At 51.6% G+C, this 26,498-nt stretch overlaps 1 protein-coding gene across 1 annotated transcript in view; it reads left to right on the top strand.

Annotated features, from left to right (window-relative positions):
* LOC125357455 (T cell activation RhoGTPase activating protein) overlaps positions 1 to 24,823 on the top strand; it is a 50,674-nt gene extending 25,851 nt beyond the window's left edge. Inside the window, 12 exon segments of the mRNA XM_048354382.1 lie at positions 1,263 to 1,433; positions 16,846 to 16,927; positions 17,019 to 17,072; positions 17,396 to 17,449; positions 17,451 to 17,463; positions 18,770 to 18,936; positions 19,589 to 19,750; positions 20,160 to 20,272; positions 20,723 to 20,918; positions 21,549 to 21,663; positions 22,598 to 23,379; positions 23,381 to 24,823. Coding sequence (XP_048210339.1) covers positions 1,263 to 1,433; positions 16,846 to 16,927; positions 17,019 to 17,072; positions 17,396 to 17,449; positions 17,451 to 17,463; positions 18,770 to 18,936; positions 19,589 to 19,750; positions 20,160 to 20,272; positions 20,723 to 20,918; positions 21,549 to 21,663; positions 22,598 to 23,379; positions 23,381 to 23,770 — 2,299 coding nt within the window. The 3' untranslated portion in view covers positions 23,771 to 24,823.
* The last annotated feature ends 1,675 nt before the right edge of the window (positions 24,824 to 26,498 follow it).

Here is a 26,498-nt window from a genome sequence, read left to right as displayed (position 1 = left end):
GTACAGTAATTAAGTTATGGGACATTCAAAGATTGAAAGGGAGACTTTCAAGTTTGCCCTTGTCAGCAAGGAATGTTTTAGACGCCTTGTGTTCTCCTGGGGTTTTATTCATCCTTCAAAGCCCCTGATAAATCCTGATTCTTCTGTAAACTTTTCATTCTGAAGGGCCTTCTACTGACCCGGCATTAGGCTTTTCTTTTGATCTGTTCAACTATGCTTTTTACTTACACCTCTAATGAAGCTGGGAAACTGCTAAACAAGAAGAGAGAAGTATTTCTTTCTTTCATTGACTTTGGGCGCCTTGAAAGCAAAAGTAATGGCAGAAATAGTGACCCTCATCTAATATTAGTGCTTTTAGTATCAAAACATTTGGCCACAAGTATGTCACTGCGATGCCAGAGACTGAGTAGGGTCCTCTCCCAGCCCCTACGAAGGGCATCATGGTATCAGGGCCAGCCAAATCCCAGCGCAGGTCCTTCCCCACTTGAAACTGGAGGCCTGGTAGAAATCGGCCGTCTAGACTAGTACGGGATTCCCATCCAGGCCAGCTGGTGGCTCCTTTGTCAACGTCCTCCTTCATAGTGCTTCTCCTTGGTTTCTGAATGCTGTGGAGATACAGAATGGATGGTTGTTCCGCTAATGAAATGTACAGAAAAGGCAGAAGGGCCACGCTTCTCTATTGGGGCAGTTTAGACGGTCTCACAAGGTTGCTGGCGTCTCCTGGCACCTTTCTGTTGTTTTTAATATTTTCAAGTAGGTGTACAAAGGAGTTGCCATTTAACAAAGCAGTGTATGAACACACACACACGTGTGTGTGTGTGTGTGTGTGTGTGTGTGTGTGCCAATCCTGGGTCTTTAACTCAGGGCCTGGGCACCATCCCTGAGCTTCTTTGGCTCAAGGCTAGCGCTGTACCACTTGAGCCACAGCGCCACTTTCAGCCTTTTCTGAGTAGTTTACTGGGATTTCATGGGCTTTCCTGCCCAGGCTGGCTTTGAACTGTGATCCTCAGCTCTCAGCCTCCTGAGTGGCTGGGATCACGGGGGTGAGCCACGGGCACCGGCCCGGAAACACTACGTCTCCATCAGCGTCACCACCCCTTTTCGCACTGTCACCCATGGCTCCCGAAATGATGGGAGTGGAAGGCAGGCCGTGGGCTCGCTCTTTGCCTTGATCTGATGGCTACGCATCCTAGGCGCGCGGCGGTCACACCGTGTGTGCACGCATCAAGTAAACCTTTTAATCCTCATTGTCTTTACTCCAGGTCTTCCAAGAACTTCAGCTTCAACCCGAAGCTGCACCCATCTGACTCACCCGGGGCCTCTGGGGACAAAAAGAAAGAACGGGCGGAGGACAAAGCCCAGGATCTTGATAGCAGCCAAGGACATGCTTCCTTCTTCGCCACGGCTTCAGACCCCCGTGTCACCGAGTTTCTGTAAGTTCCAGCCTTTCCAACCACAGATTCATCACATTCTACTCTCAGGAAGCCCCTTGCCGCTGAATTAAGTCATCGCATGACATAATCCTACCATGCTGGCAGAATGTAGAAATGCCTTCTGCAGATTTGATCTGTGTGTCATTGTTTGTGGAGGGCTTCTTCTTTCTTCTTATCTTAATTTCAAGGAAATCCCAACTCCCGGACCGAGGCTATCAGTGTGGTACCCTCGCCACGCACGTCACTGCCCCGTGGGCCCTGGTGACGGAGAGGGCGTGAAGCCATCGCCAGGAAGGCTGGCACCGGGACACGGTGGCCCCAGCACCAGTCTTTCATGCGGACAATCAGAGCCACCTGGGGCTTCCTGCAGGGCTAGATTCACCTCCCCCGGTGCGGGGATGCTAAGCTTACTCCCTTATTTGTGCTCCCTCTCTCACCCTCTCCCCTGGCCGCCTGACCTGCGGGCAACCAAGGTATGGCCAAGGAACACGGGCAAACCTCAGGTGCACGTGGCCGGACGAGACCCCTTCCTCCCTCCTCATACCCTCCAAGGAGGCCAGGCGCACACGAGTCTCAGAGGCGCTTTAGAGAGCAATCTGGTTTAATAAGGGAGTGGCTAACAGTAATGTACCAGCAGAGACATGCGAAGGAGAGGGGCTAACTGGGTATGAACGATTGGCTAATGGACTGTCCATCACAGTGATGTCACGGAACTTCCTCTATGGGCGGAGACCACAGCCCCCCAAGGACCGGGTCTCTGGGGTCTCCGGCCGCCATGGTGGCACACGTGCTCGCCCCCAGGGGCGGGGGCTTCTCTTTCGGTTGAAACCGGAAGGGGGGGGGACGGGCTAACTGGGCCGTCCCCTCTTAAAGGCACAGCCATCCCCGACAGCTTCCACCAAGGACAGATGTGACTTGGGGGTGCTTGTTTCTTTGTTTCTATGCCGTGCTTCTAGCAGGCACTTCCCTAAGTACCAGCGCTGTAAGGGTGATGTTCTGCATACACACTAGAAGATGCTTTTCCCTTTGGGAATCGCTGCCTGGGCCCACGCTGTCCCTTCCATGTGAGAGCCTGGGGTAGTAGAAATACAGCTGACCCATAGTAACATCCAAAATCTGTGTTCAGTTATATCTCCCTGCTCTTTCCTGGACATTTGTCCAGAGCCTGCCTCATCTCTTCCTGCCGTCCACACTCACCTGGGCAGGAGCCGTCTGGTGGGAAGACCATGGGCACAGACCATGCACTTACAGGCTAACATGGCCCATGGTAAAGCACCTTAACCCAAACGGGTTGTGACTGAGGAGGTCCAGGGGCTCTTGAGAGACCCCGGGCATGGGGTCCTCTCACTACGTCATCAGCACTGGCCTTGCTGACCTTGACCATGCCCTTGATTCAGAGATTCCAGGCTGAGAAGCCCTGTGAGGATTTGAGAATGACTGAGAACTTTCCCTGTTTCCAGGAAAGTGACTCCACCTGCTGCATAAAATTTGGGGGTGCTCAGGAAGCTGAGATTGCAGTTCAAAGCCAGACCGGGCAGGAAAGTCTATGTGAGTCATATCTCCAATTAACCACCAGGAAACCAGAAGTAGAAGTGGCGCGGTGGCTCAAAGTGGTGGAGTGCCGGGCTTGAGCAAAAGAAGCTCAGGGGCAGTGCCGAGGCCCTGAGTTCAAGCCCCACAACTGACCAAAAAAGAAAAAGGAAAAATTGGGATGATGAAATGAGTTCACACACAGGGTTTCAAAGGTAGAGCAAGGAGGTAGTTTAAATGATGATGACTGGACAAGAATTCCTAGCACTTGGCAGGTTCGAGATACAGAGGCTAATTTTTCCTTAGAGAAAAAAGCCAGGCCAGAGGCTTGGGTGACCGAGAAGCTGGGAATCTGCTGGTCGCTGAAGTGTAATTTAAGAACATCTTCAACAACTTCTCTTTTGCTTCAAATCCCACCGGTTTGCTGAATGGCAGAGCAAGTGGACAGTTGCCATGTCGAAAGCATGTATACACACCGGCAGAAGGGGCCTACAACTTTGGTGCACCTTGGTGGTACTGTGGTTTTGAACTCAGGGCCCCATGCTTGCTAGGGGAGATCTCTAGCAGCTGACAATACCTACAGTCTATACCCTCATCATCGCGAGGTAGAGTCTTCCTATGCAACCTAGGCAAGTTGGCCTCAAGTTAGAGATCTTCCCGCTTCTGCCTCCTAAGTAGCTGGGATTGCAGGCATGAATCACCTGCCCAGCTGCAGAGGTGCGCTTTGGAATACCGGACAGGCCTATTCATGCGTGGGAAGTTTGCAGTCACACCCAGGAACTACAGTGCTCGCGGAGCATCGAGGTCAGGAAGCTAGCGCCTGTCAAGTTTACAGCCACAGACGGAGGGCTGGAGCAGGAATCCCTTGGTGTTGTGTCACGCTCCATTAGGTTGCTACAATATCCTACAAAAGATGCTTTTCATTGTCTCCTCAGTGATAGGTAACAGTGAGCCTATCAACTCTGGAGAGCTGGTTCATTAAGCTCTAGGTAGGAACCAAAGTTCGCTTGGCCTAGGAAGCTGTAGAATGCCAACAGTAATACCAGCAGTAGCCTCCAGTGTTCACTGTTTGCCGGGCGTCACCCAAGCCCTTGATATACGAGTGGACCACTTCCTGTCTGACGCAAGCATCCTGCCCTCACGTGAGGGCACATGTACTGCCCATGTGTCACAGACAGGAGTCTGCTCTTTCCAGAATGACTTCTTTTCAGCTGCAAAAACATAGTTCCTTTACAAGTGGGGAAATTCCCACCTTCTCCACTGTGGGGATAGAGAGAGCCTCTGGTCAGTCCATGCTTGCTGGCCAGGCCCAGCCAGGCCCTGTGACCCGCCCATCCTTGCTAGCCAGGCCCTGTGACCCGCCCATCTTGCTGGCCAGGCCCAGCCAGGCCTAGTGACCTGTCCATCCTTGCTTGCCAGGCCCTGTGACCCTCCCATCTTGCTGGCCAGGCCCTGTGACCCACCCATCTTGCTGGCCAGGCCCTGTGACCCACCCATCTTGCTGGCCAGGCCCAGCCAGGCCCTGTGACCCGCCCATCCTTGCTAGCCAGGCCCTGTGACCCGCCCATCCTTGCTGGCCAGGCCCTGTGACCTGCCCATCTTGCTGGCCAGGCCCAGCCAGGCCCTGTGACCCGCCCATCTTGCTGGCCAGGCCCAGCCAGGCCCTGTGACCCGCCCATCCTTGCTAGCCAGGCCCTGTGACCTGCCCATCTTGCTGGCCAGGCCCAGCCAGGCCCTGTGACCCACCCATCTTGCTGGCCAGGCCCAGCCAGGCCCTGTGACCCGCCCATCTTGCTGGCCAGGCCCTGTGACCCGCCCATCTTGCTGGCCAGGCCCTGTGACCCTCGTGTAGTATGGAACCACACACAGCCTCCCTGACTTACCCAGACAGGGTCAATTTCTCATGTAGAAAGGGGTTGGGAATACTGACACACACACACCCAGAAGGTACAGTATGATGCAAAAGCACTCTTAGTAGGATGTCATCACAAAAGGACTTCGACATATCAGCCTGAGAAATTTCTACTTTGTCCATAGCTAATATAAAACTTCCATCAGCTACGGGGACACGCATGCCACCCAGATCAAGGCAATGCAGAATGTAGAATGGTCTAAGTGGACACAAACGTCTCTCTGGCATCTCCAAAAGCGAGGGCCAACTCAATCTGGAGGAGGTTGTGTGAACGAGATGAGCCCATCAGCCATGCTGATGTCTCGGCGACTCACTGGCTGGAAAGTCATTTTGCCGCTCACTTGTGTGCTTCCTGTTAGAATTGGTAAGTTTCTCGTTGAGAACCCACACACTGAGTCAGGCTGAGTGAACTCTGGCCGGGGCACTTTGATCACCGGGTACCGCACTTCGAAGCAGCAGCTGGAGGTGGGACTTTTTGGCAAAGGGCGTTGAACCTTTGAAATGAGACGTCATGACAGATGAATTAAAATGAACTTTCTATAAAGGCATTTTTTTCCCCATAACTTTCTGGAAAAATCTATTTTGGCTGAATTTTCTCATAATTGTTTTCAGTAGAGTTTGCTTTGGTTGTTTTTTTGTTTTTTTTTTAATTAATGGAAAGTATAGGGGGGAAAAAATCCCATTGACAACTTTTGAGTTATGAAAACAGTCTTAAACATCTTTTTCTCCAAGTAACAGAAACGTTTTGCTTTACTGAACTTCTAAATCAAAATCTTTACATTTGTGGACTGACACTCTAAATACTAGTCTTCAGTTGGAGCCTCACAATGGAATCCTTTTAGGAGATTAAAAAAAAATACTAGTGAGTTAGGCGTTGGTGGCTCATGCCTACAATCCTAGCTACTCAGGAGGCAGAAATCTGAGGATCATGGTTTGAAGCCAGCCAAGGCAGAAAAGTTCATAAGGCTCTTATCCCCAATTAAGTACCAAAAAACTGAAAATTCAGAAGTGGAGCTGTGGCTCGGGTAGAATGCTAGCCCTGAGCAAAAACAAAAAATGTTGAGGGACACACCCAGATCCTGAGTTTAAGCCCCAGAAACAGCACAAAACAAAATAAAATATAAATACTAATGAAAGTATTTTAAAACATAAATACTGAAAAGCTTAAAGAAATATATATTCCGAAGAAATTGGTCTCTGTCTCCCCAGGCCCTGGTCATTGAAAGCCTTCTAGGTGATTCTTTTATTCAAGCACCTCTAAGCAGGGACACAACCATCTCAATACCACCCTTAAAGGGGGGGGGGGGGAGATCCAGAGATGACAGAGGAAGAAATTAAGACCTTCTGGGAGGCTTTTCTTCCTGAAAAGAGGAAAGCGGCTTTATTGGTTGCTGCCTGAAGCACACGGCTCTGAGAAACACGTGAAGAAATTTTGATTCACACACACACACATTTCACACACAAGTCCAGCATTGCTAATCGTCATCAGTATCTCCCTTTCTGGTCCTGTGTAAGAGGTTGGCTCTTCATTGCCACCTGTTAAATAGCAGGGGAGGGGGAGAGACGCCAGAGATTAAAACCAAACCCTTATGCGAAGCAAGTGCTCTACCACTTGAGTTACACCCCCAGCCTTGCTGTATGTGTTTGGGTGTTTTTTTGTTTGGTTAGTTGTTTGGTTGTGGGGCTTGAACTCAGGGCCTTTTTCATCCAAGGCTAGCGCTCTACCACTTTCAGCCACAGCTCCACTTCTGGTTTTCTTGTGGTTATTTGGAGATAAGAATTTCGTGGACTTTCCTGCCCAGGCTGGCTTTGAATCGTGATCCTCAGATCTCAGCCTCCCGAGGCACTGGGATTATAGGTGTGAGCCACTGGCACCTGGTCTATTTTTGTTTCTGAGATAGGATCTCACTCACTTTGCCCGAGCTGGCCTTGAACTAACAACGCTTCTGCCTCTGCCTCTCGTAGTTGAGATTACAAGCGTGACCCATCATGCCCAGCCAAACACTTGTCTTTCCGTTTGTCCATCCAAGAATCTGAGACACACTCAGAAGCAGACGTGTGTTTTTCTGGTTCTCTGGTCAACTTGTCCCATCACGCAGCCTTCACCTGAACTCTTACGCGGGCTTTCTAAGAAGCCGCCCTGCTGGGAGCAGCACCAGCATTCAGTCTCCAAGCCAGAAGGGCCCTCTGTCCCTCCTCCCTCCTAACTCTGGGCTGGCACCTGCATGAGCCCTTGGGTGCCATGTCAGAGCCCGAGCCTCGGGGTGCCAGTAGCCAAGTGTACCTGGCGCGTGGACAGTCCCGCTTACCCAGCAAGCTCCCGCTCTGTACCAACTATGTGCCAGGAACGGTGGGCTTGCCGGCCTTCAGGAGATGCAGACAGGGAGCCACTGCGCCAGACGCCCTCAGAGCTCCAGCCCCGGCCTCGTTTACCAGTCAGAGTGCCTGGAAGGCACGGCAAGGGAATGTTTTTAATCCCCATCAAAGTTTCATGTGCTGATGGTGAAATACCTATGTAGTTGTGTGGCAAAGCCAATAACAATCACAGAATAGATTTCCACAGAGACAAACGTGAAAACTACAGGGAGAGAAGTTAAAGCGAAGCCCCTCCGATCGCTTCAGTTTTGCCTGTGAGTTAGAAGAGATTGTATTGTCCTGATCCACAGCCAAACGCACAGAGCACTGAGGGCAGGTGGACAGGTCCCCCCCCCGCCCCCCGGGGACAACTGAAGACCCTGCTCCCTGTCAACCACACGCAGGCCAGGCAGGTCCCCTTGCAGCCATAGAAGAGACAACGGGGTGTCCATTGGGGGGGAAGGTGATTTCCCCATGAGAAAAAGCAGTACAGGAAGCATTAACATATGTTACTCATCTAATGAGCTCTGAGTAAGATGTATAAATCTCCGTTTGTGAGCATCCCTGCAGAAATATGGTGCCAGCTGTTGGGGTATTCTGTCTTCTATGACTTTCAGCTCCATCATGACCAAAGTGAATGCAAGACACAAAAGCTCACTGCAGAATAGGAACCAGGCAGAACCGGGTAGAGACCTGGGCTGTGTGGCCAGGGACCGCATGCTGATGGATGTGTGTGTGCACATGCGTGTGTGTGTGTGTGCCTACATGCATGGGTGTGTGTGTGTGTGTTCATATTGGGGTTTAAACTCAAGAGTTTGTACTGTCACGCAGCTTTTTTTTTGCTCACGGCTGGTGCTTTGCCACGTGAGGCACGCCCACACTCCAGCGTTTCTGTTGGTTAATTGAAGGTGAGGTCTCGAAGGCTTTTCGGCCCTAGTTGGCTTTGAACTATCATCCTCCGCGTCTCTAGACTGGCAGGCGGGAGCCACCGGCGTTCAGCTTCCTGGTCGCTTCTGATACCGGGCTGCGGCGTGGACGAGATTTGAGGCTCTCACCTGGCACTTCCCGCTGCCAACTCCAACTTGAGGACTGCCGGCTCAGCCCGGGCTCGTCTGTTCCTGTATACGGTTCATATTTCCTTTATGAGCCGCCCCCCTCGAGCCGCCCCCGGAGCCCGCAGGGCGCCGGCTCCAGCCCTTCTTGGGGGAGGCGGTGGGAAGTCCCCCTCGGGCGAGCCTCCAACGCCCCCACCGGGGGAGCGGAGCAAAGTCAGTGCTGGGATCCTTCTTGAGAAAGTCTCACACAAGCCTCTCTAACACTCTCTGTTGAGCTTGTGAATGAATCCACGGCACTGGACTTGTGCAAACATCCTCCGTGCTTGCTCTCAAATTTCCTGGTTATCTGCAAAATTCCCCTTCCGTTAAGAAGTGACGCTCGCTTGGGTTCCTATGGCCCTCTGATAAACCTGTCTTTTGATTTGAAAGACATCCAAGGAAAGAAAACAGGAACTAAGTGACTGACATTTAAGGAAGCAAAACTCCCATCTGCCTATCACATTATAGAGGACTTAAAAAATGAGAAGGAAGCAAAGACCCGCCAAAAAAATAATGTAATTTCCCCTTTGACAATTATTTCTGAATAGGAACTTGAGCAATAACCCAAAGAAAGTGGGTTTGCATCTTGCTCCCGTGCTTCAAAGTGCAGCCCGGAGGCCTCTCCCGATGGCACGGGGGTGGGGGGGGTGGGGAGGAGGGGGGCGTGGCCTCGTGGAAACACCTGGAGCTCATCCGCCGGTCTTGAGTCCTCGGGTCTCCCAGGCTCTGGCTCTCTGCCCTCTGAGATTCTGCTCAGTAGCGACTGCTTTAACCAGTGGCCCCCTCCTCTCTGTATCAGTTCAAATATAAGAGGACCCGCAAGGCAGAGGTCTGATATCAACTCCCTGACAGAGACACACACACACGCAGGCACATATCAACAGGCAGGCGTGCGTATGTACATGCAAACACATGAACTGTCTCTTCAAAATTCACTTGCTGATTACTTGTCCCCCAGCCCCTCAGAAGGTGGTACCTCCTCAGAAGGTGGTACCTAACGGCGGGGGGTCTTCCAGAAGGGGATGTTTAAGACGTGATGGTTGAGATGCTTATGAAGGCGATCTTTAGGATCTAACTGAGGCTGTCGGATCTGGCCGTGGTTCAGCCTGGTGGTAAGTAGACTTGGGAGTAGAAATTTGGACACAGAGACACACTGCGAATGTGTCACACACACACACACACACACACACACACACACACACACACACACACACACACACACCGGATACAGCAGGCAGCCAACCTCTTATAAGCCAAGGAGGGAGATCTTAGAAGAACCAAACTTGTGAACACCTTGATCACGCCTAAACTCCAGGGGAAAAAGTGGAGTGAGCGGTCACAGGCAAAGCCCGGCCCGCGCGTCCCTCCCCTGGCTGCGCCTGGCTCCGACGCCCTTGTCTACACCGTGGGGTAAAGAACTTGCCACCCCCACCCCCCCATTTCACTCTCCTGCCCCCATAGCCCAGCACGCAGTGAGCTTCTTCCCTCCCCAGAGGCCCGTGGGAATGCCGGCTCCTCTCCACACTGCAGAGCGAGCGAACATTCCAGAAGCTGAATTTGAATGTCTACTGCCCGGGTTGAGACCTGCGTGGCTCGAAGCAGCCGAGAGCCGGGGAGCGGGGCCCTGCCATGCACGTCAAGTCCCCTGCTACCTTGCACACAGTGGGGAGGTCGCGTGCTTCTCAACCCAGGACAGAGGCTTCCAGAAACACCTGGGTTCCACGCCTCGAGCAGCCAAAGAAAGCCATTCTTCCCTGGAGACGGTGACCGTCCTGCCGGGAGCCTCCCTTCGCCCGCCCGTTCATTCACGGTGAACGCCATTGCAGCCAGGAGCCCCATGGTTGCCCTGTCTGTGGTTTACGCTCCTGGCTCTGGGTGGCGCGCGTGCAAACGTGAGGCGGCGGTTGTGGCAGTCACTAGCTGCTGCAGACACCCACGGCCCGATGACCAGGGCACGCGGTCGCCCGCCGTGGGAACAGCGCCCGTTGCTGCCTTTTCCTGACTCCGGGTGGGGTGGGCAGGCGCCTGCTGGCTTCCTTCAGGCGAGGCATGGACGGGGAGGGCTGCTGTCAGCGGCCTCCCCCACCCCCCAGCGGCCTCCCCTCCTTCAAGCAGCCAGCGCGGTGTCCTCGCAGGGGCGTGGAGGGGCCGTGGCCCCTTTGGCCGCCCAGGCATCCACGGTCCAGCATTTCACTCCACGGTGCCCGTCTTGTGACCAGCACAGGACTGGGGGAGTCGTGGCTGCCAAGGACCAGGGCCACGTGGAGCCAACCAATCGAGGCGACCGGAGGGAAACTGAGGCACAGGCCCTTCCCCCAAGAGCTCCTAGGAGTGTCCAGTGCGCCCAGCTGTCGTGGGAAAGCACCAGGCACAAAACCCACAGATCCGTTGACTCAGAAAACGGTTTCTCGGTTGCTCTTTCTCCAGCTTGATGCTCCGTGGGGCTAGTTGGACAGGCTTCTTGTTTGGCTTGTGGCTTTTTGTTTTGTTCTGCTTCTGTTCTTGTTTTTTGGTGATGGTATAGGGTTTGAATTCGCCAACTGAGCACTTGCCAAGCAGGTGCTCAACCACTTGAAACACGCCCCTGACCCTCTTTAGGAAAAATTTTTTAAGGATTGATGTCAAGGGCTAGGGTGTAGCTCAATGGTAGAACATTTGTCTAGCACGTGCAATGTCCTGCACTCTATCCCCAGAATCACAAAATAGAAAACAATAAAAGCAGTAACTGATGTCCAGATCTTATCTGTAGAAATTCCAGTTTCATTGAAATAAAAGAGCCTGGGCTGGGTGCAGTGACTCCGGTCTGGAAGCCCAGCTGTTCAGAAGCAGAGATGGGAAGAACTGCGGTCCAAGAACAGCCCGGGGGGAAAAGTTCATAAGGCCTTCCATCTCAATAAATAGGTTCAACATGGTCCTGCATACTTGCTATCCTGGCTACACAGGGGTGGAGGTAGGGGGATCGTGGTCTGAGCAACGTAGGAGATGTTATGCAAAAAAAAAAATAATAACTAAAGCAAAACAGGTTGGTCCCAATTCAAACTTCAGGCAGGTAGGTAGGTGGAGAGAGAAAGAGAGAGAGAGAGAGAGAGAGAGCATCTAGGCCATTGGGTATTTTGTGTGTGTGTGTGTGTGTGTGTGTGTGTGTGTGTGTGTGTATTTGTGTGTGCGCGCGCTCATGCCAATACTGGGTCTTGAACTCATGACTCCACAAACTCACTTGGCTTTTTCACTCAAGGATGGCCCTCCACCTTACCTTCCATTCCTCATTTTGCGGGTTAATTGGCAGTCACGCCGACTTTCTCCTGTCCAGGTTGGCCTTGAACCTTGATCCTCGGATCTCAGGCTCCTGAGTAGCTAGGACTCTAGGTGGGAGTCACTGGCACCGATGGCACTGGAGATTTTTACAAGGTCTCCAGTAGATTCTGGCATAGGGAAAGGTTGGAAAGGGTTTGTGCTGCAGATTGAAACCACCCTTCCTTACTTGGCAAGAATGAAGTAATGCCTGTTCGCTGCATCTCCCTGGTTTCTGTGTGTGGCAGAGGCGAAGGCTAAGGTTGCTCACGGCCTAGGCGCTGGTGATGGAAGTGGAAATGGTCCTTTGGGTGCCCTGGCCCCCCTGCAAGGATCCTTTATGGGATCTGAGGGTGCCATGCGGAACCGCTGGGGCAGTTGTGGTCCATTTGGTTTCGCTAAGCCACTCAAGTGAGTCACCAATAGGGGAATACCACGTTTATTTGTAAAAAAGAAAAAGAAGATACATTTAGCAAAGCCTTTCTAGTTGGGTCTCAGGCTCTAAGTGAGCCAAGCAGGAGGCCCTTTATCTGTGTTTAGTTCTGCGAATACTGATAGGTTTGGAGGGTTCTTGGCATAAATGCTTGAACAGTTCTCTTGTAAACCTCTCCCTCCGCCCTATTTTTAATAGCTGAGGAAATCTGGCTGAACACCCAGCAATGTGGAGCAGAATGAGTCCAAATACACTGCCAGAGCAGAAGTGCAACTTCTCACGGGGGAACTCGCCGTTTCATTCATTCTCAACACTAAACAGACAGGAACTGCGGACGGAGCTCCGGGGCCAGAATGGGCTTCTCCCTGTTCAGGGCCTAATTTCAGGGACCGTGGGGGAGTGGGGAGGGAGCCAGTAGAGTGCCGTGATTGTAAAGGCCCCCGTGAGCCAACTAACTACTCAGCCCCCAGGACCAGCAAAGCGTGCTTTCCTCGTTCTCTGGTGTCACCCACACCCGTTTGCGAGTGTGGCCCCCAGACCGGTGACAAGCCCCCTCTCTACAAATGCGGGGCTGCCCAGGCAGAAGCTCTGCGGTGAGGCTCCCCGCCACCCGTGCCGACAGGGGTCGCGCAGGTGCTCCTGCCCGTGCCTCGGTTGAGCACAGCTGCACAGTAGATGGGCAGGAGGGAGATTTACCAAAGCGCTCACCCAGCACACGTCTGAGAGGAATGGCACTGGGGCTGACTTTCCAGTTCTACCTATGTAGGATATAGGAACCGTGTAAGAGTTGGCGCAATGTGTCTTGTGATTGCTAGTGTTCCCTATACTACTTCATGGCCCAAGGAAGAAGGCAAAGCCTGTGTTCTTGTTTCTGTAGGAAGAGCTCAGGAATCCTGGTGCACGGAATCCTGCCAGGGCCCGGTCTCTGCCGGGGAGAGACCCCGGGAGGGAAGGCCTGGGAGGTTACGTATGGCCCCCGGGTGGCCCCTCTGAGTTCATCCTCGCCATCTTTCCTCTGTGGGAACTTGTGTCAGGCTGACCTTGCCCTCTCTGCTGCAAATCCTGTCCCACCAGCATGCTCCTCGAGTCTAACCAGAGTCCAGATGCACCCATCAGAAAGGCTGCCATTCCCAGGAAAAGCCTCGTGGAGGTCAGGACCCGCTGGCAAGTGAGAGACCGGCTGAACCTTTCCGGAAAGGAACCATGAAAAGATAAAGCCACACCCAGTGGGCATACGATAGGAATCACTACAGGCCCATCTGCCCAGGCTGGCCTTCCAGTTAGATAGAGACCCTTGACCCTCAGCCCCTCACCCTTGACCTTTGCCCTAGGCAGAAACGACATGGCTGCTCCAGGAGCCACCTTTGGAGGTTACTGCTCAGAGACTCTCTCTGGAGATGCCAAAAAAAGACACAGCATTTGACAGAAAAAAAGACCACACACATTCAAAATAACAAATGCTTTTAAAGTAGGGAGGAAAAACCCCTGGATATTTTTTTTCATGAGACTAAAAAAAGTGCTAAGTTAAAAATAAATAAAAGCCAAATTATAGTAACTATAGCTTTAAACGATATGGACCTAACTAAATATTTCCCCATAGTTTCTACATTTTTGTTCCAGTTTGGGGGGTTTTGTTGTTGTTGTTGTTTTTAACATGCTGCCTTTCCTTAAAGCAATAACAGAAAGCCTAAAGTAAAATAGTGGCTCAGACTAGCAAATAGAGGGTCCTGAGTTCAAACCCCAGAATTGGCTGGACTGTGTGGTGGGTAACTGATGTTCGTGATTGCTCTCATATCTTCTTTGATATTGATTCTTTCAATTGCTGTTGTTACTTATGTTTTGTTTGTTTAGGGGGGTATACAATTTTTCAGACTAAAGTATCCTCCAAAACACAAGGAACTCTTTATTTCCCAAGTTCATAAATGCCACTAGTGCCTGGGGCACCTTGGTAGATTTTTATCATCGGCGATATAGATTCTAATCACCTCATGTCAGGATGATTGGTTTTTATGTCTTCATCTTGGTCCCGGTTAGTGGGGAAGATGGTTTAGAAAGATTGTTTTGTCCTAACCTTTCTTAGTTTCCAAGCCAGCTCTCTAAAAACACTGAGTTCTTCAACTATTATTGTATGCTGAGGCTACTTTATAGTCCAACACAAATATAAATTAATGACCACAGAGATCTGAACGCCAATGTGAAACGTGTACACGCGCCGGCCCAGAAATGCGGGCGTCTGAAGGCACAGCAGACGCTCCTGCCAGACACAATGAGCGTGCGTGGCCTGAGGGACCCGTGAACCGGCTCCAACCACCCCAGGGGAAACTCCAGCAACCCTCGTGCAATCCGGAGGGCTGAAATTGGGCCGCAGGGCAGACCTCTCCCTGCTGTGGTGTGTACCTGTCATCCCAGCTAGTTGGGAAGCTTAAATAGGAGGATCGTGGTCGTGGTCCAGGCCAGCCTGCAAGGAAAGTGAGATCCTATCTGAAAAACAATGAAAATTAACCGTGTGGGAGGTGTGGCTAGTGGGAGAGGCCTTGCCTAGAGAGCACAAGACTTCAAGTTCAACCCCCATTCTGCCGCGAGGAAAAAAAGGGAAATGGCGCTTGCTGTATTCAGAGGCCATGCTTCCAGATGCCCACAACTCCAGCCAGCCAGTGGGGAGAGATCTGACAGCCCAGGGCCTCTGCTGTGTGGAAGCAACAGAACGACGAATATGATTCCATCCTGGAATTAAAAGTCAGCTGGATGGGGCTGGGGATATGGCCTAGTGGCAAGAGCGCTTGCCTCGTATACATGAGGCCCTGGGTTCAATTCCCCAGCACCACATATACAGAAAATGGCCAGAAGGGGCGCTGTGGCTCAAATGGCAGAGTGCTAGCCTTGAGCAAAAAGAAGCCAGGGACAGTGCTCAGACCCTGAGTCCAAGGCCCAGGACTGGCCAAAAAAAAAAAAAAAAAGTCAGCTGGTGAATGGAGCTACATTATTTTAAAACCTAGCCTTCAAAAGTAACAATGTACACGGAAGTTTAGCAGTAGCCTGGGCCCGAAGACCCCCATCCGGCCCCTGGAAGTCCTTCCCAGTGTCCTTCCTCTTGAGAAAAACCTCTCTTCTGGATTTTACTGCAAAATCATAGATTGCTTTTGTTGTTGTTGTTGTTATTGTCATCGTTTTTGGTGTGTGTGTGTTAATGGAAGTGTGAAGGATAGTTGGTGTGCATCTGGTTCCTTCCCTCAACATTGTATTGTGAGAGCTTGTTCTCTACTGGGTGAGCATAGCTCAGCGTTTGCTTCCCTTCTTCTGTTGGTGTTCCAGCCAATGTCCCTCTGGGCTCTTACTTGTAGAAAAGACCAGGAATTCTCTAGCGCACAGTAGGGATCTGCGGATGAAGTCCCCCGTGGCCCTTTCCACTTTATACTGGTGTCGCTGAGCTGTTGGGATGTGCGTGCGTGCGTGCGTGTGCACGCGCATTTCTATATACCACATATGGTCTGGTGTATGTATGTACCACATCATCACTCGCACTAGGGGCTGTGGAGAGAGACGCGAGTGTGCTCCCAGCTGGCTCTCAGATGGTCCTTGGCTGATTCCAAAGGAAGCGCACTGGCTGCGGTGGTGACCGTTTCTCACAGGCGAGCGCACCTTGGGCTCTCTCCGGATCTGTTGAGACGCTATCCCGCACACGGGGCCCCTGTTGGGTCCTGTACGACGGAGTGGATGGTGGGTGCTGGAAGAAATCAGCAAACAGGATACAAAAGCGAGGAGGAGGAGGAGGAGGAGGACCTCCAATGACCCCGTTAGAGACAACAAAATGGTGTTTATGCTCAGAAGGAGGCAGTGTCTGACCCGCACCTCCCACCTCTGACATTCATCGGAGCCTTCGCGGGGCCCCGTGTCATCTTTTCCACCGCTGGTAATTTACAGAGCCTTTCCTTTGAAGTGGAAGAAGGGGGGCGCGGGGTGGAGAGCCACGGCTGCCTTAAAAGGAATGAGGAAGTGGGAGCCGAGCTGGCTCTTCCCAGTGACAACCCGTGCTGCTGTGTCTTCCTGTCCCAGTAACGTTCTGAGTCTCCACCTGCCCGCCCCTGCCGCTTATAACGCACAGCACGAGACCCGAGCTCCAGGCTCCCGCGCTCTGTGGGTGGGGTGGTAGGAGCCGAGGGCCATGCCGAATCCTCCGTGTTCCGCCACCCGGAGGAGCTGAGGGGACGCTCGCTGTCTAAGAGAACTTTCTAGGGTAAGCGCTGCGGACGGGTAGAACCGGGAGATTGGCCGTCTGGTAAGGCAGGGGAAATGGGGACAAGGCACCACAGAAAGACGGGGACCCGGGGACCCTGGGCCAGCCTTGGAAAGATGACCCACACTGGACGCCTGACTGTACTCTCGGAGGCAGGAGTTCTGTAACTGTTATCTTTGGTGCATGTTCACTGTAAGCAGCGTCTGGGGATAAGTTCTGTTTTTCCTTTTCTTGTTTGGGTTTGGTGAGAACAGCAACTCGGAGTACCTCATCCTAGTGTCTGTGTGAAAAGAAAAGCAAACCTGTTAGCGTGTCCTTGTAATTGCTATTCAGATCATCCCTGGATGGGAATGTAATAATGACTAACAGAGTTTGGCGTGGTAAAGACATCTGGCTTGAAGAGTTTAGAAATAAATGTGTTTAGATGCTGTTCGTAGAAGCACAGGGTGTGGGTAAACGAGATGGGTTTTTTAATGAAAACTTTTCTGATCGTTTCAAGCCCTCTTCTTTGGCAGTCAGCCTTGGCGCTCCTGCCTGACGCTTCCCTGCGTGATTTGTTGCAGGCACAAGCAAAGCCCTCACGGCGTGGAATTCGTCCCCCGCACACGTCAGCCGCCAATGAAGCTGAGAGGCAGCTTTGATTCGGTACGTCCACTTCCCACATCGACTGCGTCACGCTTTCCACAGAAGGGCCCAAAGACGTTTACGCAGAGTTTTCTGTGCTTCTCTCTTTTAGACAAAAACACTAAATGCCAATGATATGGAGACGCTCACTGAATGTCAGTCAGAGGTAAGAATGTAACTGTAGATGCTTCGTTTGTACTGTGAAAAGAAAGAACACTTTCTGTTTCAATGGACTGTTATTTGGCTGGCTTATTGGAGTAGAAAATGAATCTCCCGGGCATAGTAAACTAAACACATCAATTGGGATCTTCTCAGATGACTGTTCAGATTGTCAGTTCCAAAAGGTAGAGGGGAAAAAAAAATCAGTGCACTCTGTTCATTGGATTTTAAGATGAAAACATTGTGTGTTTTAAAATGACCTCTATTTGGTAGGGAATGGCCGGACCGGTTTCTTGTATGACTATTGTAACGGAAATAACTCTCTTTTAGGGCGATCTCAAAGATCACCCCCTGTTGATGTCATGCACAAGTGAAGACAGTGTTTTGCCAGCTAAGCGGTGAGTTTTGAAAATGTACTGCTCTTTCCTGTGGGTGCTATCAAACCACAGCGCCTTGCCAATACGAGGAATTTTGTGTTTAAGCGTTCTGTTCAAGACCACAAAACATTAACCCTTTACTGGAAGGTGTGCTCCAGCTCCTGAGAGCAAGGCCCTCTGCAGGTCACACACAGACACACAGATACACAGACACACACACACACACACACACACACACACACAACACACACACACAGCTCTTCAGGCTGACAAATCTCCTGGCCGTTTACGTTTGATAATGAAAGCATGCATACATACGAACAAATTACACCATGCCTTTTCCATCTTCTTCCTTGTCTAACGGAGACTGCATCTAAGGCCCCAGAAAGCCGTCGTGACTGACCTCAAATCCCAAAGAACCAACCAGGGTTCTCAATTTTTTATTTTCCATAATGCATCTCGCTATAGCATACCTCATACTTGGTCTTCTTGAAGTGTCATTTAGCAAATAAAGCCTTTATAATTAGAAAAGAGAGGGGGAAAGACGAAGGGAAGGAGGAAAGGAAAAAGAAAGGAACAAAGAGAAGAAGGAAGGGAGGGACGGAGGAAGGGAAGGAGGGAGGGAGGGGGAAAAAAGAAAGCTTTTGAGAGACAATATCCATTATGCATGTCTCCTGTATTTGAGACAGACAGATTACTTGGAAAGTATATTGATTATCCCCAATTGCCAGGTTTAAGTTCAAGCCTTCCTGCAACAAGTTGTTGGCCTAGGTTGGTCCTAACGCAGGCTGGGAAGGCCACTGCAGGCGCCCTGGACCACGTAGCTCCCCCTGGTGGCCAATGAGTGCTAGTGTGGCTGCAAAGGGCTCTTGGGCAAGTCACTTCCTCATTTTATGTTTCCTTTCCAAGGAAAGAAATTACAATAGTCTCCATTGTTCAGAAACGTCCTCTGCCATTATGAGGACCACAAGATGTGAGCCTAGTTCTTTTTTAAATGACTTGCACTGTTCAGTTTTGCTAAATTTCTTTAGAAAATCTCTGGGAAGGTAAAAACAGGAAAGGTGTGGCCTTTGAGGAATCTTTGCAACAAGATGTTTAGGGGTGGGTTGCCCTGGTAACTATGGGGTTGTTTTAGCGTTGGGTTTTCTAGATCGAGAGCCATGCCCTTTTGCTTTCGGGTTTGAAAAATAAATTACACCCCCCTTCCTTATGGCATATGCTAAATGACATTATGTGGCCCACAGTTCTATTTTCTTATCTCGATCTTTGTTTAATAGTATTGTATCGTGATCCAGTTTTTCACTTTCTCTTGTTTTCTTGGCCATAGAAGTTAAGAAGAGGAAGAAAGTGCTGTCCTGGCCCTTTCTCATGAGAAGGCTCTCCCCTTCGTCAGATTTCTCCGGATCTTTGGAGCCAGAGTTGAAAGTGTCACTGTTTGATCAGCCCCTGCCCGTCATCTGTGGTGAGGAGGACACACTTCCAAGGCCCATTCAGGTGAGTGTGTGCTTCCCCGTCACTCCCTCTCGCTCTCTGAGGATGCGTAAAGTCCTCGGGAGGTCTGAAGGTGAGTCTCACTCTGGACTTGCCGGGAGTGATCGTTAGCGTTCCCCACTCTTGGAAGCAACGCCTCAGACGCTCTGCCTGCGTCCATCCTAAGAATCCGTCGGATTTGCTCACGAGTTCAGGGCGATGCCCCTGGCTCTCTCCTCTGACTTCACGGCCTTAACAAGGCTGAGAATGCGTGGCTTCTGTAACAGCAGCTGTGGGGGGAGTGGAGAGTGTATGGGGCCAGGAATCCATAGTTCCTCTGGAAATATTTGAAAGGAGGAAGACCCAAAGCAATGTTCGAATGTGCCTACCTAGAGCGTTCACAGTGTATCTACTCGCCTAGAGAAACAGCAGGGAAAGAGGCAGGAGAGGGCGGCTGGCAGCCAGCACTGGCCTCCATAGTCTTGTTCCGAATAGCTTTCTACGATAAAGACGACGAGCCTGTACGGAGAGGGGATTGTGTGACCGTCAAGTCAGGCCTGCTCCGGTCCACTGTTTTAATTCTCTTCCTCTGGTCCACACTCGGGCGGTCGTGAGTTCGTAGGGGTGCAGCGTGCGTCTCGGAGCCCTGGGTAACCCTTCCTCTCTGGGCCCGCAGGACATCCTCACCATCCTCTGCCTCAAAGGCCCTTCCACAGAAGGAATCTTCAGGAAAGCCGCGAGCGAGAAGGCCCGCAAGGAGCTGAAAGAGGAGCTCAACTGCGGCGGCGCCGTGGAGCTGGACGGGCTCCCCGTGCACCTGCTGGCGGTGGTCTTCAAGGTGAGCGCGGGCAGCGCTGTCCTTCCCGGGAAACGGAAACGGGCTCTGCAGAGCCGCAGCGTGTGTGTGTGTGTGTGTGTGTGTGTGTGTGTGTGTGTGTGTGTGTGTTAAACTCATCGGGTCTGACGGCCCCAGATTGCAACTGGAAGGGGTGCATTAAGTTCTCCAAACTCCTGATGAGAACGACGATGTATCCATGGCCAACCGCACAGACCTCTAAGTGTGGCGCGCTGTCACCTCTCTGGGGCTGGCGCCTCTTACTATGCCTGAGGCCCAGCGTGCTGGCACCGAGAGGGGACAGGGACGGTCTGGGACAGGGCAAACGCGAGTCGCCTGCGCAGATGGCACAAAAGCGAGACGCCACACGTCACGTGGGGCTCATGCGCCCCCTCTCCCGCCCGTCCCCCAGGACTTCCTCCGTGGCCTGCCCGGGAAGCTGCTCTCCTGCGACCTGTTCGAGGACTGGATGGACGCCCTGGAGCAGCAGGATGACGAGGACAGAATCGAGCCCTGAAGCAGTAAGTCCTCAAGGGCCCCCCCCCCCCCCCAGGAGGCCAGGCCTCCGCGTGTCGCTTCTGAAGGAACCTGCTGAAGTGCCTCATGACCCGTAAAGCTAGCCTCGGCTCAGGGAAAAGCAAGGAGTTCCATCTTGGGGCGTTACAAATGAAGAATCTCTACATCGTTGGATGGTTTAGTAGACCAAATAAGTGGCTTGGAACACGTCAAGGCAGATGACTGTGTTTGGCACAGGTGTCACAATCTGTGATCTGATGTGATAGGTTGGGGGGGCCACGGCGCCGGCGCCAGTGCGTCTGAATGAAGACACAACCATGTTGCTTGTGTAAACAGTGCCGTCCTCCTTTTAAAGGAAGTCTGATTTGGAGAGAAACTCCTCACAGGCCCTAGCCAAAGCTAGATGGTGCCCCGAGCCCCCCCCCCCCTGGAAAACTGACATCCCTAACTTTCTTCTAGGGTTGCAGATCGACTCCCCCGGCCCAACCTTCTTCTGCTCAAGCACCTGCTCTATGTGCTGCACCTGATCAGCAAGAACGCCGAGGTCAACAGGATGGACTCCAGCAACCTGGCCATCTGCATTGGCCCCAACATGCTCTCACTAGAGAACGACCAGCACCTGTCTTTCCAGGCCCAGAAGGCCTTGAACAATAAGGTTTGTTCTGCCCCTCCCGAAGGACTGTTCCCTGTGTGATCTCACTCTGTTTGAAAACACTTGTGATTCACGACGTGACCCCAGGGTCACAGTGACCGTCAGCAGAGGGCGTCCGGCAGTTCCACGGGCTCAGACACGCACGTTTACGAGACTGGGTGTCGGTGTCCCCTGTCCCCTTAAGCCTTCAAAAGACAGGTGCAACGGTCCATGCTACCACCCCTTAGCTAGAAAAACTCCCTGTCAGCCTTCTGTGCTTCACACCTTGTCAAGCTTTGGTTGGGGAAGGACCCACTTAAACTTTAAAAAAAAAAAAAAAACAAGGTTACTTAACTTTAAAGTAAAGGGGTTCTTTAAAAAATAAATAAATAAAGTTGAGGGGTTCTTTTTAATTTGTCAATTAAAAATGTATGTTTCCAAAAGGCCAAATCCTATCTAACTTTGATGCATATTATTGTTACTACGTCTCATTCAGCTATTTTCAGACACATAAAAACCTCTAATTCTCATTTTGACACCTCCCCCAGTAGCTGGCCTCCAACATGTCTTCCTTCTTTGTCCCCTCTGTAAGACAACAACAAACATACTCCTTAAGATGACAACCCGCCCCCCCCCCCTTTCACACACACACAGGTTAAGACCCTGGTGGAATTCCTCATCGACAACTGCTTTGAAATATTTGGGGAGAACATTCCGGCTCATTCTCGCCTCACTTCCGATGACTCCCTGGACCACACCGACAGCTCAGGTACAGCACGCACCGCCATTGTGTCATTGTGCCTGTGGGGAGAGGCTCCCGCCAGTCACTCGTGCCCGCTAGCGATGTCAGGGGTCTCTGGTATCGCAGCCCAAGTCGCCTTCACACACCACACAGGTCAGACCGGACTCGGTAGGAAGTCATCAGACGGTCCTCCCACAGGCAGGAGGTCCTTGCTCGGGGATTCGCCCTCCACACCCTCTCTCACGACAAAGGAGCTTTTGCATCAATCTGTACCTTGGCCTTTTCTTTTTCTTTTTTTTTTTTTTTTTTTTTGGCCAGTCCTGGGGCTTGGACTCAGGGCCTGAGCACTGTCCCTGGCTTCTTCCCGCTCAAGGCTAGCACTCTGCCACTTGAGCCACAGCGCCACTTCTGGCCATTTTCTGTATATGTGGTGCTGGGGAATAGAACCTAGGGCCTCATGTATACGAGGCAAGCACTCTTGCCACTAGGCCATATCCCCAGCCCCTACCTTGGCCTTTTCTATTCTAAATCACAAATAATTACCACGTCTAGAAGCTGGGTGAGAAAGGCATATCTCTACATAAAGGAATACGAGCCCGGTGAAACGGAAATTGTTTTAATAATAGCATCCAAATGATCAGTTTTCAAACATAAATATTCAGTAAATTGTCGCTGTGTTCTTCTTTTCTTCCCTCCTCCTCCTCCTCCTTCCTTTCTCTCTCTCCCTTCTCCTTCACCCTCTCTCCCTCCCCTCCTCCCCTTCCTCCCTCCGTCACTCATTCATTTCCTTTTCCTCGCCTAACCTCAAAATAAACGCAGAAAGGAGTGGAATTTTGACGTGGGGGGCTTATTTTTCTAGCAAGCCCTGCAGCCCTTTGAATAACTGGAATCGGTGGCAGGCGGGAAATGTTGCTAAGAGAAACGGCCCCCGCCGCTGCACTGTTCCTTTCTTCCCCCCCAGACGTGTCCATGCTGCAGAACGACTCGGCCTACGACAGCAACGACCCTGACGTGGAGAGCCACAGCGCCGTCGGCTCCCCGGGCCGGCCGGGCCCCGCGCTGGCGGCCACGACTGCCGGCTCGGACCCCGGGGACCCCGTGGTTAGCACGGTGGCCAGGCTGAAAAGGGCGATGGGGCAGCAGGAGAGGCGGTTCTCGGAGCCCAGCGTGTCGCCCTCGCAGGAGTGCCTGGAGAGCCGGCTGACCACCCGCAAGCTCACCAAGAGCCAGGACGACTTCACCGCGCCCCGGCCGGGCCCCGGCGGCCGCGGCGGGCAGGCGGAGGAGTCCTTTCCAGCGGGAGGCAAACCCAAGAGGCCGGCGGACCTGAAGCTCCAGCCCGCGGGCCCCCCGGGGCCGGCGCCCGAAGCCTTCTCCAGCGGCTCCCTGGACGGCTCCTCCGACAGCTCCCCCGGACCGTCTCCTTCCTGCCCCAAAAGAAATTTCTTCACCAGACACCAGTCTTTCACGTCCAAGACCGAACAGGGCCAGCCCAGCAGAGACGTGAAGAAGCACTCCATGTCCTTCTCCTTGGCCTCCCACAGAAAAGCCCTGCCCCGAAGCCCCAGCTTTGAGGCTGGGAAACCCAAGGACATGACCAGAGAGCACGGCAAGAAAGGCTGGAGGAAGGAAAGCCAGCTGGCCGGCCGGATCGTCCAGGAAAGCCAGGCGGACGTCCACAGCCACGCGGCTCCCGGCCTCCGCTCGCCTTCCTGGGCGCTCTCGGCGGACGACGTCTTCCAGCTGGACCGACAGGGGCACCCCAGGAGGCCCGCCATCTTACCAGGAGGCCCTGCAGCTGCAGGCATCTGGATTCTATGGAAGCCAGACCGTTGGAAGCATGAGAGCGAGGCTGCTCAGCCAGGACTCCAAGCCGCCGCCCCTTCCGCACGGGCAGGGCGTCTCCGGTGGAGGGACGCGGGGTGACCACACGCCATCTCCCACGACTGAGCACCGGAAGCAGAGCCTGACTGTGGGTGTCTCTGTGGAAACTCAAGCTGGACCTGAATTCCACCGACTGAGGACCAGATCGGAGTCTGTGCAGAAAGGGAGGCAGGACTCTCTCCGGCGACGGTGTAGCCAGCCGCGCTTCGATGCTGACCAACTCCAGTATGCGAAGGAATCCTACATTTAGGACGGGAGCCTTGATCCGTGGCTGGCTTGTGGAGTGTGTACATACAGGACTGCATGAGGAACTGCTTGTAGACTGTGTTCTCTAGAAAGTCGTGAGTAAGCTCCTGTAGAAGGTGGAACGGAATCCTCCCGTGCAAGGTACATCGGCTAGCGCGTGTACCTGGGTCTGTGCAATATCTCACAAGTGTGTAAAATGTATTAGAGAGCAGGTGTAGGTGCAAAGGATGTTTGCATGAATCCTTGCTCGTATGTGTTGGCGTTCTCTAACCCGTTATCCTTTGTCCCTGAGGGTACATTTCTATAGTGCTTCTAAAATCACCTTTGTCTTTTTATTCCTGTTGCCTCAAAGGCCATGCAAGTTTTCACAAACTGTATGTAGGGAACAGTGTCTAGACCTCTGGTGTCAGTTTACTCTAGGAAGCAAGCTTGTAATAGCTAGTCATCACAGCAGAAGAAAGAAAGAGACTGCAAGCCACAGAGTTTGGGATATGAAGTTGTCCAAGGCAGTTGGAAAATAAAACATAATGAAAATTATTTTGTAAAATACTTAACTATCTCCTTTCCAATAGTTAATTAACAAGGGAGAGGAGGAAGCGTGTTAGAGCTGTGTTAACTCATTTAGTGTGCTGTGTGTGCTTCTTTGTAGTCCAGGAGGCAACAGTGGATCGGTTAATGGTTTTATACACACTGGGGGTCCTATGTAAAGCTTCAGTGGAATTTCACTACAATAAATTGCCTTCCTTCTTTGAACGTAAAAACAAATCACTGTTTATTGATATATTGCCCTCTCCCCCTCAGTTAATAGAAGTCTACCAAGAAAATTATTTGTATGCTGTTTCAGTTAATAAACATTCATGGACTACTATATATCCAGCGTTCAGGCCAAATGGCAAGCCTGGGAATCTCATGTCTAAGAAACACAGTCCCTGTCCCCCAGGAGTTTGAAAAAGAAAAAAAAATTTAAACACTTTAAGCCATTTTTTAATAAGCATCTGAGAGCCAAAAAATTTTACTATGTAAATACAGGATAATGAAACATATGTTACAGTTCTCATTTCTAGAGAATTAAACTTTTCAGTGTTCTTTTTTCGTATCTCATTATTCTGATACTTCATTTGCCTAATTATTAGCAATCATAATGATAAAACATTTGAAATATATTAGAACTTTATTGCTAGTCATTCTGATATTTATTAACAGTACTAGATTATGATTCCCTTAATCAATTTTTATAGAACACTGTGTGGTGTATGCTTTTGGTCTGTGTTTGTGAAATGCTTGTGTTGGCCAGCTACAAGATGAAGACCTGCTTCACTGTTAGATGTGATTTATTAATAATCTTGGAAACCGTGTTGTAAGCTGAAATGCTCACTGTGCATGGGCAGACCGAATGTTTACAAATTCTCTAGGAAGCACCAATGCTACATAAATTTCAAGGGCCAGGCCCTCCCTTCTGACTTCTAACTGAAGAAAAGCAATACACCCAAGACCTGAACACATTAACCGTAACAGGTGCAATTTTAGCATCGACCAGATGCCAGCCACTAGGCTAACCGTTTCAGTACTAAGGAAAAAAGAGAACTCTGAACTCACCATCAGATTCTTAGTGACTTATTTTGAGACAGTGTCGCTCTGTGGCCCAGTCCAGTGTGAATCTCACTATGTAGCCCACGCTGCCCACAAACTAGCAATCCCCTCACCTCTGCCTCCGAAGTGCTGGGGCTTTGGGTGTGTGCCATCAAGTCCCGCTCTTAGAGACCTCTCAGTGAGAAGTAGAGAATTCCACCCCGTAGACCAGCAAGCCTGCACGCTAGGGAGCTGAGCTGACCACCGTGTGGCCCGACTCAGCTCATGAAGACTCTTCTCACACTTCCTTACTCCTGAGAAGCAGGAGCAAGGCTCGAAATCCTCTAGCGCGGTTGACCGGCCAACGTGTCTGGCTCCTGACAGTCACACAGATGCCGTTGTGTCGCTGTGTTCCATAGTGGAGAAGAAGCCACAGGGAGGACCCCAAATACTTCACGGTCTCCACTGCTCCCCAGGGGTCGCAGATGGAGAGGCTGCTGTCAAACAGGCCCTGCACTGGGAGGTTTGTCTCGCGGCGCTGGAAGTTAAAGCCTGAGACTGGGGTGTCTGAGAGCGGCACCCGTCTGAAGACAGGAAGGGTGGGTTCACTCCGGAACTCCACCTGACCCGGAGGACGGTCACCATTACATGCTCACACAAGCTCCACCTCTGTGTTTCAGTCTCCGTGTTTCCCCTTCCCAGAAGGACACAGGTCATTGGATTAGGGCCCACCATCTTAAAGACCTCTGTCAGACTCCATCTCCAAAGACAATCACATTTTAAGGTACTGGGGTTAGGAAGTCAATGTCTGAATTTTGAGGTGGGGAAAATAATTTATCCCAATAACACCCAATGCTATAAAACAGCACTTAATTATACCACCACGTTTTCCTATTTCATCCTAACGAGGGTTATGGCTTCCAGTGAGATTCGTGTGATAGTAAACATAACTCTGTGTATGTGTGTGTGTGTGCGCACGCGCACGTGTGTGTGTGTGTGTGCACATGTGACCCTCAGACTTGGCCAACGCTACAAAACAGGAATGTTGCTCTCCAGTTTGTCCAGAGTTTCTCCTGTGATTTGTGGAGGGTTGGTCTGTTGGCCACCTATCCACCATGCACTGGTGTGCGTCTCCTACAACCCTAGTTAAGAGCGCTCAGCCA

The sequence above is a fragment of the Perognathus longimembris genome, chromosome 9 (assembly GCF_023159225.1).
Source record: "Perognathus longimembris pacificus isolate PPM17 chromosome 9, ASM2315922v1, whole genome shotgun sequence".
In the NCBI taxonomy this organism is placed as follows: Eukaryota; Metazoa; Chordata; class Mammalia; order Rodentia; family Heteromyidae; genus Perognathus; species Perognathus longimembris.
Note: the sequence above shows the minus strand (reverse complement) of the source record. Positions and strands in the feature narration are given on the sequence as shown.